Source organism: Mesoplodon mirus (genome assembly GCF_964341445.2).
Source record: "Mesoplodon mirus genome assembly, chromosome: 5".
Classification (NCBI taxonomy): Eukaryota; Metazoa; Chordata; class Mammalia; order Artiodactyla; family Ziphiidae; genus Mesoplodon; species Mesoplodon mirus.
In genome coordinates, this window is record NC_138980.1 from 56,424,012 (window position 1) to 56,438,053 (window position 14,042).

Sequence of the window (14,042 nt, forward strand, 5' to 3'; positions counted from 1 at the left end):
GGTGTGGTGGAAAGGGCATTTGATCAGGAGCCTCAAGATCTGTGTGTGCTATCCAGTCCCTCCCCACTCAACCCGTTGCCACTCACTCCTAAGCCTGACAATGGACTTTCCCACAATAGACTATACGAGGACTAGACGAGGTGGTTTTTCCAGTCCGTATCAGTTTTGACAATTTATGACTCCATATTTACAATTTTCATCTATCAAGTATATAATCAAAGCTATTACAAGTTATGTAAAGAATGGGTTAAAATTCTAAATAATGTAACTGAAGTTTGTCCTGTAAAAGTCAAAACTGAAATACAGAGCGGAGTGTGCTTTTCCTACAAAGTATGTCTCCTTTCTTTGCTCCAAAAACCTACTACTGCTTTGGTTTATAGCTTAAGTTGCAGCCCAAACACTTAGTGATCATTGAAGCTTCCATTTATGGAGTACCTAATATGAGCACCACATAAGGAATTTCATAAAGTATATATCTACCCTACACATTATATCATAATTAAATCCAGGGTGGTGCAGGATGTGGATTTTGCCCTGTCCAACTTTTGTGTGATTGCCTTTTACTGATCTAGAAAGCCTAGTTGGTACCTCTTGAGGGTGTGGTAAACTTCAATTTATCTTGTCTTTTGTTTCAGGGAACAGCGAAGGTTTCTTCAACATCAATGCCCTACTAGGCATCATAACTCTAGCACAGACACTTGATCAGGCAAATCATGCCCAGTATACTCTGACAGTGAAGGCAGAAGATCAAGGCTCCCCACAATGGCATGACCTGGCTACAGTGATCATTCATGTCTACCCCTCAGATAGCAGTGCCCCCATCTTTTCAAACTCCGAGTACTTTGTAGAGATCCCTGAATCAATCCCTGTTGGTTCCCCAATCCTCCTTATCTCAGCTACAAGCTTCTCAGAAGTTACCTATGAGTTAAGAGAGGGAAACAAGAATGGTGTATTTTCCATGAACTCATATTCTGGACTCATTTCTACCCAGAAGAACTTGGACCATGAGAAAATTTCATCTTACCAGCTGAAAATCCGTGGCAGCAATATGGCGGGTGCGTTTACTGATGTCATGGTTCTTGTTTATATCATTGACGAAAATGACAATGCTCCCATGTTCTCAAAGTTGACTTTTGTGGGCCAAATTAGTGAAGCAGCTGCACTGAACAGCATGATAGTGGATGAAAACAACAACCCCCTTGTGATCCGTGCCTCTGACAGTGACAAAGAAGCTAATTCCTTGTTAGTCTATAAAATTTTGGAGCCAGAAGCTCTGAAGTTTTTAAAAATCGATCCCAGCATGGGAACCCTAACCACTGTATTAGAGATGGATTATGAGAGCATGCCCTCTTTCCAATTCAACATCTATGTCCATGACCAAGGAAGCCCTGTCTTATTTGCACCCACGGCTGCCCAGGTCATAATCAATGTCAGAAATATAAATGACTGTCCCCCCAGGTTCTCAGACCAGATATATGAAGTAGCAGTACTGAAGCCCATCCACCGGGGTATGGAGCTCCTCGTGGTGCAGGCCAGTGACGATGACTCAGAAGTCAATTATAGCATCAAAACTGGCAATGCTGATGAAGCTGTTGCCATCCATCCCATTACTGGTCGCATATCTGTGTTGAATCCTGCTTTGCTGGGACTCGCTCGGGAGCTCATCATCAAGGCTTCTGATGGCCTGTATCAAGATACTGCACTAGTAAAAATTTCTTTGACACAAGCCCTTAACACAAGCTTACAGTTTGACCGGGATGTCTACAGGGCAACAGTGAAGGAGAATTTGCTGGACAGAAAGGCACTGGTGATTCTTGGTGCCCAGGGCAATTGTTTGAATGACACCCTATCTTACTTTCTCTTGAATGGCACAGATATGTTTCATATGGTCAAATCAGTAGGCGTGTTGCAGACAAGAGGTGTGGCATTTGACAGAGAACAGCAGGACACTCATGAGGTGGCGGTGGAATTGAGGGACAGTCGGACACCTCAGCGGGTAGCTCAGGCTCTGGTCCAAGTCTCTGTTGAGGATGTCAATGACAATAGCCCTGAATTTAAACATCTGCCCTACCACACAATCATCCAAGATGGCACAGAGCCGGGGGACGTCCTCTTTCAGGTATCTGCCACTGACCAGGACTTGGGGGTGAATGGTGCTGTCACATATGCATTTGCAGAAGATTACAGATATTTTCGAATTGACCCCTATCTTGGGGACATATCATTAAAGAAACCCTTTGATTATCAAGCTCTAAATAAGTATCACCTCAAAGTCATTGCTCGAGATGGAGGAACCCCATCCCTCCAGACTGAGGAAGAGGTACTTGTCATTGTGAGAAATAAATCCAACCCGCTGTTTCAGAGTCCTTACTACAAAGTGAGAGTGCCTGAAAATATCACACTCTATACCCCAATTCTCCACACCCAGGCCCGGAGTCCAGAGGGGCTCCGGCTCATCTACAACATCGTGGAGGAAGAGCCCTTGATGCTGTTCACCACTGACTTTAAGACTGGTGTCCTTACAGTGACAGGCCCTTTGGACTATGAGTCTAAGACCAAACATGTGTTCACAGTCAGAGCCACAGACACAGCTCTGGGGTCATTTTCTGAAGCCACGGTAGAAGTCCTGGTGGAGGACGTCAATGATAATCCCCCCACTTTCTCTCAATTGGTCTACACCACTTCAATCTCAGAAGGTTTGCCTGCTCAGACTCCTGTGATCCAACTGTTGGCTTCTGACCAGGATTCAGGGCAGAACTGTGATGTGTCTTACCAGATTGTAGAGGATGGCTCGGATGTTTCCAAATTCTTCCAGATCAATGGGAGCACGGGGGAGATGTCCACAGTTCAAGAGCTGGATTATGAAGCCCAACAACACTTTAATGTGAAGGTCAGGGCCATGGATAGAGGAGACCCCCCACTAACTGGTGAAACCCTTGTGGTTGTCAATGTGTCTGACATCAATGACAACCCCCCGGAGTTCAGGCAACCTCAGTATGAAGCCAATGTCAGTGAGCTAGCAACCTGTGGACACCTGGTTCTCAAAGTCCAAGCTCTTGACCCTGACAGCAGGGACACTTCCCGCCTGGAGTACCTGATTCTTTCTGGCAACCAGGACAGGCACTTCTCCATTAACAGTTCATCGGGAATAATTTCTATGTTCAACCTTTGCAAAAAGCACTTGTACTCTTCTTACAATCTGAAGGTAGGTGCTTCTGATGGGGTCTTCCGAGCAACTGTGCCTGTGTATATCAATACTACAAATGTCAACAAGTACAGCCCAGAGTTCCAGCAGCATGTTTATGAGGCAGAATTAGCTGAGAATGCAAAGGTGGGAACCAAGGTGATTGAGTTGTTAGCCATAGACAAAGATAGTGGTCCCTATGGCACTGTAGATTATACCATCATCAATAAACTAGCAGGTGAGAAGTTCTCCATAAACCCCAGTGGCCAGATCACCACTCTGCAGAAATTGGATCGGGAAAATTCCACAGAAAGAGTCATTGCTATTAAGGTCATGGCTCAGGATGGAGGAGGACGAGTGGCCTTCTGCACTGTGAAGATCATTCTCACGGATGAAAATGACAACCCCCCACGGTTCAAAGCATCTGAGTACACTGTATCCATTCAATCCAACGTCAGTAAAGACTCCCCAGTCATCCAGGTGCTGGCCTATGATGCAGACGAAGGTCAGAATGCAGATGTCACCTACTCAGTGGACTCAGTGGAGGACCTGGAAGAAGAGGTCATTGAAGTCAACCCAACCACTGGTGTTGTCAAGGTGAAAGAGAGCCTGGTGGGATTGGAAAATCGGGCCTTTGACTTAAAAATCAAAGCCCAAGATGGGGGCCCTCCTCACTGGAACTCTCTCATGCTGTTACGACTTCAGGTGGTTCCTAATGAAGTATCCTTGCCCAAATTTTCTGAACCTCTATATACTTTTTCTGCATCAGAGGACCTTCCAGAAGGGTCTGAAATTGGTTCTGTTAAAGCAGTGGCAGCCCAAGATCCAGTCATCTATAGTTTAGTGCAGGGCACCACACCAGAGAGCAACAAGGATGGCATCTTTTCCTTGGACCAAGACACAGGGGTTCTAAAGGTGAGGAAGGCCATGGATTATGAGTCCACCAAATGGTACCAGATTGATTTGATGGCACATTGCCCCCATAATGACACTTACTTGGGTTCCTTGGTCTCTGTCAACATCCAAGTGAAGGACGTCAATGACAATAGGCCTGTATTTGAGGCTGATCCATATAAGGCTGTTCTCACTGAAAATATGCCAGTGGGGACTTCAGTCATTCAAGTGACTGCGAATGATCAGGACACTGGGAATGATGGCCAGGTAAGCTATAGGCTGCCAGTGGACCCTGGCAGCAATATCCATGAGCTCTTCGCCATTGACAGTGAAACTGGCTGGATCACCACACTCCAGGAACTTGACTGTGAGACCAGCCAGATCTACCAGTTTTATGTGGTGGCCTATGACCATGGCCGGACCATCCAGCTATCTTCTCAGGTCCTGGTTGAAGTCTCCATTACAGATGAGAATGACAATGCCCCCCGATTTGCTTCTGAAGACTACAGAGGATCTGTGGTTGAGAACAGCGAACCTGGTGAACCTGTGGCCACTCTTAAAACTTTGGATGCTGATATCTCTGAGCAGAACAGACAGGTCACCTGCTATATCACAGGTAAGTACACCTATCTTGGAACAGAGGCACTGGGGTGCATTGAAAAAAGTCCAATAAGAGGTTCCCTAAGATGTGGCTCTGCCACTCATTAGCAATGTGACCTTGGGTAAATCACTTAACCTCCCAAGACCTCAACTGCTCCATCTGTAGACTTGGCATGCCTGTTCTCATTCAACTCACAGGGATGCTGGTAAGATCTAACTTGAAAAAGCTTTGAGAGCCCCCAATACATTGCAAAGTGCATTGTAAAGAGGATTTCTTATTACCTTAGATGGAGTAGATAGACTAGAAGTGAGATTCTGCAACTGTTCTCAGTTAGCTTCTGGGAGACAGAGAGGGAATCAACAGTTGTGTGGTCCATGAAAACTCTGTGAGGTGACTGTCCTTGTAGAGTAGTATTCTGCCTAGGGCAAGTTGTGGATAGTAGAAAACGCTGCCTAGTCAACCATAGGACCTAAGTGTTGGAGCAAAACCACTTTCTTGGATATGATTCCAGCCCAATCCCCTCATTTCATACATGGGAGAACCAAAGCCCAGATAGGGGAAGAAACTCAACCAAGATCACACTCCAAGCTTGCATCAGGGCTGGGATTAAAACCATACCCTACAAACTGCTTTCCCCAGTGGATACCTATTGTAAACCTACATTTCCCCAATCTCTGCCCAGTGGCTAAATGAGCCAATCAGTGGCTAAAAGAGAGTTTCTTTACTTCTCAGTGTCCCTTTCCCCATCTCCCAGGTACCATGTCATTCCATTCCCATAGTCATGGTTTCTTCTGCTATCACAGCTGTCTGGTGGAGAGTTAATGAGCCTAAAGTTCCAACCAAGAATCATAGACTCCTGGAGACAGATCCTGGATCAGAGCTGTTTGAAATATGGAGTCTTAGTGAAATAGAATCTTGTCATTTTATAATATCAGACTCTTAAAAACACAAAAGTCTTTAAATCTCTGAATAATAGAATAAGAAATGTCAATATATCATCAACTCTTGGAATAGTTTAATCTGAGGACTCTGGCATCTTAGAATCTCAAAAATCCATCTCTCCTCTCAGTGATTGGTATCAAGGAAAGATAACTCAGAAGCAAATCTAGCGATCCATCTGAACCTCCACTTAGCCTGTGTCCAGTCATAAAATAAAGCCTCAGAGAGTGTATGTATGTATGTATGTATGTATGTATTTTTGGCTGCATTGGGTCTTCGTTGCTCCATGCGGGCTTTCTCTAGTTGCGGCGAGTGGGGGCTACTCTTCATTGTGGTGCACGGGCTTCAGTAGTTGTGGCACATGGGCTCAGTAGTTACGGCGCACGGGCTTAGTTGCTCCACAGCATGTGGGATCTTCCTGAACCAGGGCTTAAACCCATGTCCCCTGCATTGGCAAGCGGATTCTTAACCACTGCGCCACCAAGGAAGCCCCCGCAGAGAGTTTTTACTGATCACTTCCCACCCCTCCACTGTTGAACAGATACTAGATACTAGAAGGTTCTTTTCTAGAATGGCAATCTGCTTCCATTTAACTTCCTCTGATGCCTTCCAATGCACAAAAATAAAAAACCTGCCCTTCAGCCACATATTTTGGAGCAGTGTTTCTTGCAGTGATAATTCCATTTAATGGAGGCCTTTGAAGTTGGTAGAGGTTTCATAACACCAGATAAACTGACTCGTTGCAGAATTATGGGTCCTTAGCTAAGGGAGGAAATTTTTGCCTTTCCCAACAATCCTAAAAAAGAGTGTCAGGTGGGCAGCCACATAGGGCACAAAGCCTGGTTTGTTCCTGTTGCTTGGATTCAGGAAACTCTGTCCCATCTTTTTAGAGGGAGACCCCCTGGGCCAGTTTGGCATCAGCCAAGTTGGGGATGAGTGGAGGATTTTCTCGAGGAAGACCCTGGACCGTGAGCACATGGCCAAGTACTTGCTCCGAATCACAGCTTCCGATGGCAAGTTCCAGGCTTCAGTCCTTGTGGAGATCTTTGTCCTGGACATCAATGATAACAGCCCACAGTGCTCAGAGGTGAGAGCCTGGCGAGGGTGGGGGAGGAGTAGAGGCAAGGAAGCTGGAGTGAAGGGCAAGAGGAAGGAGAAGGACTCAGGGTACCATCTCTGGGACTGGACATCATTGACCACACTTGCCCTTGCTTCTCCTTGGCTGGCCTCAGACTAGTGCCCTAGGCAAGGGCGATTCTAGGTGATTCCTCCTGCCCCCTCCAAAGGGATGTCACCAAGCTCTTTAGGACCCATGGTCCATACGTCTTCCTCTACACTCCATAAAAATATCCTTTTCTCTGCAAAACATATCCAGAAGTAAAGTAAATTCTTCATTCTCCAAACAGCCTGCTATGCCCAGTGGGAAAGCCCCTCCACTGCTCAGCTTGTTAGCATGGCTCATTGTTATCAAATACATCCAAAGAGACCTTCCCCCGAGACACCCCACACCACTCGCCATGGCTATATGGGCCTATCCCTACATATGAATAGGTTATACAGAGCAACAGAGACCCTACTCCAGGTTATATGTATAAACAAACATGCAGACAGGGCAGTTACACTTTTGATAAGGGAGATTTTCCTGAGGACTTCACGTAATTCAACACTAAATTTCCCAAGGAAAATGTTGAGTGGTGTGTGTGTGTGAGTGTGTGCACGCATGCACATGTGTAAGGAGAGGAACTGCATTCTTAGCGGGCATAAATCAACAACCACTGTCATGTAGCATTGCTTTTAAACATATTTTTTTAAACACAGTAAATAATTTTTAACTTTGGGGAGATTTGCATTACTTCAAAGTTTGCAGATAAAGTTAAACTATTAACATTTAAATTTTATAACATCAAATTAGCATAATTCAAATCTATATAAAATCCAGCTATTCAGTATATATACATAAATGCAAACTTGTACGTAGGTACTCACACACACGCATAGTCAAAGGATCATGTACAACTCTCTATAAATATGCAAATACCTATATATATATACACAAAGATATACATAAGCATACACCTACATACCCACAACATTCATCCATAAATATACCCATCCATATACACAAATGTACATCTATAACTCACACATACTTACATATGCATGTGAATATATATATACTTCAATTCTTCATACTTTGTCCACACACATATATACGGACACACACAAAAATCATATATCCTATCACCTTTTCTTCCACTGTCTTCCACGCTCCAACCTCATAGAAGCAGAGTAGAAAAAGAGAACCTGGGTTATCAAGTGGGGTGCATGGAAAAAAGTCTTTGCAGGATCCAAGATGACCACTTTTGGGGTGGTCTCAGAAGGGCAGCCTTTTGGGGGAGAATGGTAGCCACACCTTCCTCTTCTTTCCCCTCAGCATCCTGCCAACCAGCCTGCACCCTCCCCATGCTGGAAGAGGCTGGGGCCAAGTTCACCCTGGCCTTCTCAGAGGTGGTCAATAGCATCACCAGAGCCAGGGAAAGAAGGCCTGGGGGCTGTCTCCACACAGCCCCCCAGGCACAAAGCCCCCACCTGGAGCACGTACAGGTGTCCATGTTCACTCACACCATGCAGTGGGGGGACCGGTTTGCTTGGAAGTTATGCCCAGAGCCAGTAGCTGGAAGAGCACTGGGTTCTCAGGGAACTCCAGCCTCTCCCCTGTGCCACCCCTTCTGCAATGTGGCCCCTGTGGAGTAACAGATTGCAGCAGGTCCTTCTAGCCTTGAGTGTGAGCTTTCAGATGATGGAAATTCTCTCTCATTCTTTGCTTTCCTGACTATGTCTCTTGTCATCATTCTCCTTGTTTTTAATCTCCATTTTCCTTGCACGTTCCATCTTATTCTGTTCTCCTCCCTCCCTGTCTCTGCTTCTCCCCCCTACCCCCTTCCATCTCTGCTCTCTAATCTCTCTCTCTGCTTCTGTCTCCCTCTCTGTCACTCTGCCTCTCTCTGAATCTCAGCGCATCTCCCATAATCCCCCTCTTCTTTGTCTTCTATCTCCAGCTTCTCTACACTGGCAAAGTCAGTGAAGATGTACCTCTAGGACACTTCATTTTGAAAGTTTCGGCAACAGACTTGGACGCCGATACCAACGCTCAGATTACATATTCACTGCATGGTCCTGGGGCAGATGAATTTAAGCTGGATCCTCATACAGGTAGGTTTCCTGAGCTGCAGGATCAAGCATAGAACTTATACACTGAATAACCAGGGCCCAGTACCCAGGCTCCTTAGAAAAGAAACAGGAATTTACTTATCCATCCATCCATCCGCTCAGCAAACATATATTGGCACTGTGTGTCGAGCATTCACTAGATGCTAAGGACATAAACTGATAAGACAAGATCTAGGTCTTTACAATCTAGTGGGAAAGGCAGGCATTGAATCAGTGGTTTGACGTGTGCTAAGAAAAAATGAAGGATGCTAGGGGAGGTTTGACAGGAGGACTTAAATTTGGGATCAGGGTTAAGTAAAACTTCTCTGAGGAAATGTAGCCGGGGGTAAGGGAGTGGTAGGGATGGATATTCAAGGCAGAAGGAGATTTTATACGAGGACCTTGTTTTGGGAAAGAGCACGCACATCTGAGGAACTGAGAGACAGCCAGAAATTGGTGCACAGAAGGGGGGGAGGGAGAGAGAGCAAAGGATGAGGCCCTCTGAGCAGGAGGGCCAAATCCCACCTTTAGAGCCATTAAAGGATTCAAGCAGGTGAGAGTCATGGTCAAAGACATGATCTCAAGATTGTATGCTGCAGATTGAGATAAAATCTCATAGTGTTGTTGCAAGGATCCCAACAAATAAAGAATATAGAAATCTAGCCCAGGTCTGGCACATAATAAGAATTCCGTAGATATGGTTTCCATTGTCAGTTATTATCAGTTAGGGGACAAAGTGGAGAGTGGGAAACAGAGAGCCCAGCAGAGTAGACCGCAAATACTTGGGAGAGGTTGGCCTGTGAGCATCTGGTGGAGAAGACAGGGTAGAGACTGCTTCCTTTAGAAAAGGAGGGATCCCTGTCCTGCTGCTATAAGGAAGGGTGTGGAGCCGGACAGCACAGAAGGCCCAGATGACAGAGAGCCAGCTGCTGACACTTGACTTGGAATCAGTAGCTCAAAGGATGCCTTGGAGATTCCTGAGCAGGGAGGTGGCAGGTGAGAGCTGGTATCCCAGAAAGCTGTCTGGATAGAAGGAGACAGCATTGGGACTTCCCTGGTGGCGCAGTGGTTAAGAATCCACCTGCCAATGCAGGTGACACGGGTTCGAGCCTTGGTCTGGGAAGATCACACATGCCACGGAGCAACTAAGCCCGTGCGCCACAACTACTGAGCCTGAGCTCTAGAGCCCCCGAGTCACAACTACTGAAGCCCACGCACCTAGAGCCCGTGCTCCGCAACAAGAGAAGCCACTGCAGTGAGAAGCCCATGCACCGCAATAAAGAGTAGCCCCTGCTCGACGCAACTAGAGAAAGCCCGCGTGCAGCAACGGAGACCCAACGCAGCCATAAATAAATAGATAATAAATAAATAAATAAAATAAAATAAATAAAAAGGAGACAGCATTACCCTTTCTGACCCCAGCATGGGTATGCTGAGTCACCCAAGTAGGTGACCTAATCTCTGTTGCTGTTTGTCCAGCTGCAGGATGATCGGTGGGGTCTTAAAAAAAAAAACTCGGCGGTTTTTCTGAGTATGGAAATAATACATGCTCATTATTCAAAAATTCAAACCACGTAGGCATGTATTATACGGAAATTGGAAAGTCTTCATGATAACCAGCCTCTCCCCCAAAGATAAGCACTCTTGGTACATATTCTATCAGACCGGTTTTCCGCGCATCCCCCAAATCTCTATGTAGCATACTACATTGTGACTTTTTTCTCATAGCAATATCTTGGCGCTATTAACAAGGTAGTACATAAAGCTCTATCATAATTCCTTTTCTGTTGCATAGTATTTTACTATATGGCTAAATGATAATATATTTAACCAGTACCTTTTTGAAAGACAGGATATTTTTCAGTATGTTGCTATTTATAAAGAATGCTGCAGAGAATATCTCTATATGTATACTTTATCCTTGGGTTGATTATTCTATAGGATACATTCCTAGAAGTAAAACTGCAGGCCAAAGGATAAACCCATTTTATGTGCTGTTAGAAATTGCCTAACTGGCCTTTTAAAATGTTGTGCCTCTTTGTAGCTTGTTGGTGTGGATCTTAAATTGGGGATGTGGTGGTGGAATGTGACTAGGGAGGTGAGCAGGTGTGAGAAGCTACAAGACTGAACCCCTTTCCTAACCATTTGTACACAGGACTGACCCCTTTTCTCTGTGACAGCACACTGCATGGCTGGGTTTGTCTCACATAGACATCAGGAAGTCACATGCTGGGGTCATGGCCCCCAGAGAAAGCTCACTTGCTGTCCTTTCTCCGGCCAGGGGAGCTGACCACACTCACAGCCTTAGACCGAGAGAAGAAGGATGTGTACAGCCTTGTTGCCAAGGCGACAGATGGAGGCGGCCAATCGTGCCAGGCAGATGTGACCCTTCACGTGGAGGATGTGAATGACAACGCCCCCCGGTTCTTCCCCAGCCACTGTGCTGTGGCAGTCTTCGACAACACCACAGTGAAGACCCCTGTTGCGGTGGTATTGGCCCGGGACCCAGACCAAGGTGAGAAAGGGTAGGATTGGAGGCCATTTGCTTACAGGGTCACCCTGGGCAAGGGTCTGGCTTTCTCTGTGTTGCTCTGAGACTGGCAATACCTCACTCCTGAGCCTACAGACATGTACAAGTAGAAAATGTCCACAAACTGCATACCTAAGTGCTAGGTATGAAAGATTTTGGCAATGTTTCAAAGCTGGTATGGGGCATTTCAGCCTCATTGTTTCTCACTGCCACTTAGACCCGGAGCCCTTTCAATCCAACCATTTAACCTCAAGAACATTTGAATACAAACATTTAATGTGAAATACACCAATCAGAATTATTCAACTCTGATTAACTGGCCACAAGAAAGAAACTTAGGGCACAAACTCCATTAAGTCTATCAAATTCTTGGATCAATTTTCTAGTCAATGAAGTGGAATATTTTACATTTTATTTTGCATTTTAATTTTAATGACATTGTTTTCATTAGGGTTAATTCTTTTCCTTTTACTATTTACAAGGCAAATTGGATTCATCCAGGAGTCTTCATTCCATATTATACCAATTATAGCTTCTGACATCATGAAGTGTTTCATTGTGGAGATCTCTATATCTATAGATATATGTATATATATATATATATATATATACATGTTTATATATATATATAAATATATATATATATATATATATATATATACACACATCCAATTTTCTTGAATTAAATTTTATAATTTAGGTGGGGTAAAAAAATACCCTCAGGGTCAAAGTTGCCAGAGGAACATAGGATATGACAATGATGAAGATGATGATGGTGATAAAAGAGGGATCAAAACACTCTGCTTTGTTTGACACCAACAGAGTAAATTTAAGACTTCTTAGAGGAAGTGAGTTTTAGCTTGGCATTGAGGAAGGTGAGAGATTTTGGAGGAATGCAGGGGTCCTAGGTAGGGCAAATAGCAGTGCAAAGGCATCTAACATCTAAGGCCCTGCAAATGCTCAATTAGCCAGTGCTTGCACACCTCCAGGGACAGGAAGCTCCCTACTTCCTAGGCAGCCCCTTCCTTCCATGGTACCTCAGATAATTATCAAGTGTTACCTTTTTGGAGCAGACATCTGTCAATCACGGTCCTGCCCTCTGCAGCCACACAGATCTCCCAGACCCTCGCCCATGACAGCCCTTCAGACACTAGGAGGCGGTGACTATCTGCTCCAGCCTCAAGGTTCCCTTTCTGGGTAGAAGGGCCCTAGTTTCTTCAATCTCGTGTTTCCAATCCCACCTCTCTTCTAGGATTCGTCCTCTGGCCTTGCACCAATTAACCATTAACACTTCAAAGCTGTTATTATTATTCTAACCCAAATATTCCACCTCAATATTCCAAATGTAGCCTGACCAGCACCTCTCTCTCTCTCCAGAAAATTCATACATGGGAGAATGTGCATGGTATGCACATTTATTTCATGTAAGTTCAATGAAAGGGCTGTGTGTCCCCACATGTGTATAAGACTCAATCCCTATTGGCTCAGAGCCTGTGCTTTTCCCACTGGGTAAGGCTCTCATGGCTGAGCACTAAATGTTGGTGTTCTTCAGACCCTATGGTCCCTACATGAGCCAACTGCTTCATCTGGTCCACAACCAAAGGAAATAATAGCACCTGAGTTAGAGCTGGAAAAACACTACATGCTTTGATTTACTAAGAACATTCCGTGGGTGTGTATGTTTTTTTTGTTTGTTTTGGTTTATTTTGACATAATTATAGACTCATAGGAAGTTGCAAAAATAGTACTGAGAGGCCCAGCACCCTTCACCCACCTTCCCCCAATGGCAGCATCTGCAGTATGATATCAAAGCCAGGAAACTGGCCCTGGGACATTACTGGTAATTGGACTCCAGTCTTATTCAGATTTCACAGTTTCTATATGCATGCATTTGAATATGCATGCAAACACCACCACAATCAAGATACAGGATTGTTCTATCACAACCAAAGAACTCACTATGGGTGCTTTTGATCTTGCACAATTTTTATTTTGTGAGCTGACACTGGACCCTAACCTCCACATAAACAGCTTCAGATGTCCTTAAGGGTTTGCAGAACGCTCCCCTTCATAAGAACCTTTCTATGAGGCCTTGAACCCCACCCTAGTCAAGAGCCCTCACATGAGAGAGTCTCACTGCTAACAGCCTAAGCATGTTAGCCTTTATGGGAACCCTGCCGGCCCGGCCCTCCTCTGGCTGAAAGCTCTGCGGCAGGCAGGGCCAGAGGAGGGTCCCTCTGTATGAATCACACGCTCTGTCTCCCCCGCCAGGCACCAATGCCCAGGTGGTTTACTCTCTCATGGACTCTGCCGAAGGCCGCTTTTCCGTCGAGGCCACCACGGGCGTGATCCGCCTGGAGAAGCCACTGCGGGTCAGGCCACAGGCAGCACTGGAGCTCACCGTCCGTGCCTCTGACCTGGGCACCCCAATACCGCTGTCCACGTTGGGCACTGTCACCATCTCTGTGGTGGGCCTGGATGACTACCTGCCCGTGTTCCTGAACACCGAGCACATTGTGCAGGTGCCCGAGGACACCCAGCGTGGCACGGAGGTTCTGCGGCTGGCCACCCTCACTCGCCCGGGCGCCGAGAAGACCAGCTACCGCGTGGTCAGCGGGAACGAGCAGGGGCGGTTCCACCTGGATGCCCGCACAGGTGAGGGAGCACCCCCCTACACACACACA

General features: G+C 45.7%; 1 protein-coding gene across 1 annotated transcript in view; it reads left to right on the forward strand.

Annotated features, from left to right (window-relative positions):
* FAT2 (FAT atypical cadherin 2) overlaps nucleotides 1–14,042 on the forward strand; it is a gene marked incomplete at both ends in the record, with an annotated part of 73,294 nt that overhangs the window by 21,344 nt on the left and 37,908 nt on the right. Inside the window, 5 exons of the mRNA XM_082620879.1 lie at nucleotides 636–4,694; nucleotides 6,509–6,705; nucleotides 8,678–8,831; nucleotides 11,110–11,343; nucleotides 13,630–14,013. Of these exons, the coding sequence (XP_082477005.1) occupies nucleotides 636–4,694; nucleotides 6,509–6,705; nucleotides 8,678–8,831; nucleotides 11,110–11,343; nucleotides 13,630–14,013 (5,028 nt within the window). The remainder of the gene's footprint in view (nucleotides 1–635; nucleotides 4,695–6,508; nucleotides 6,706–8,677; nucleotides 8,832–11,109; nucleotides 11,344–13,629; nucleotides 14,014–14,042) is intronic.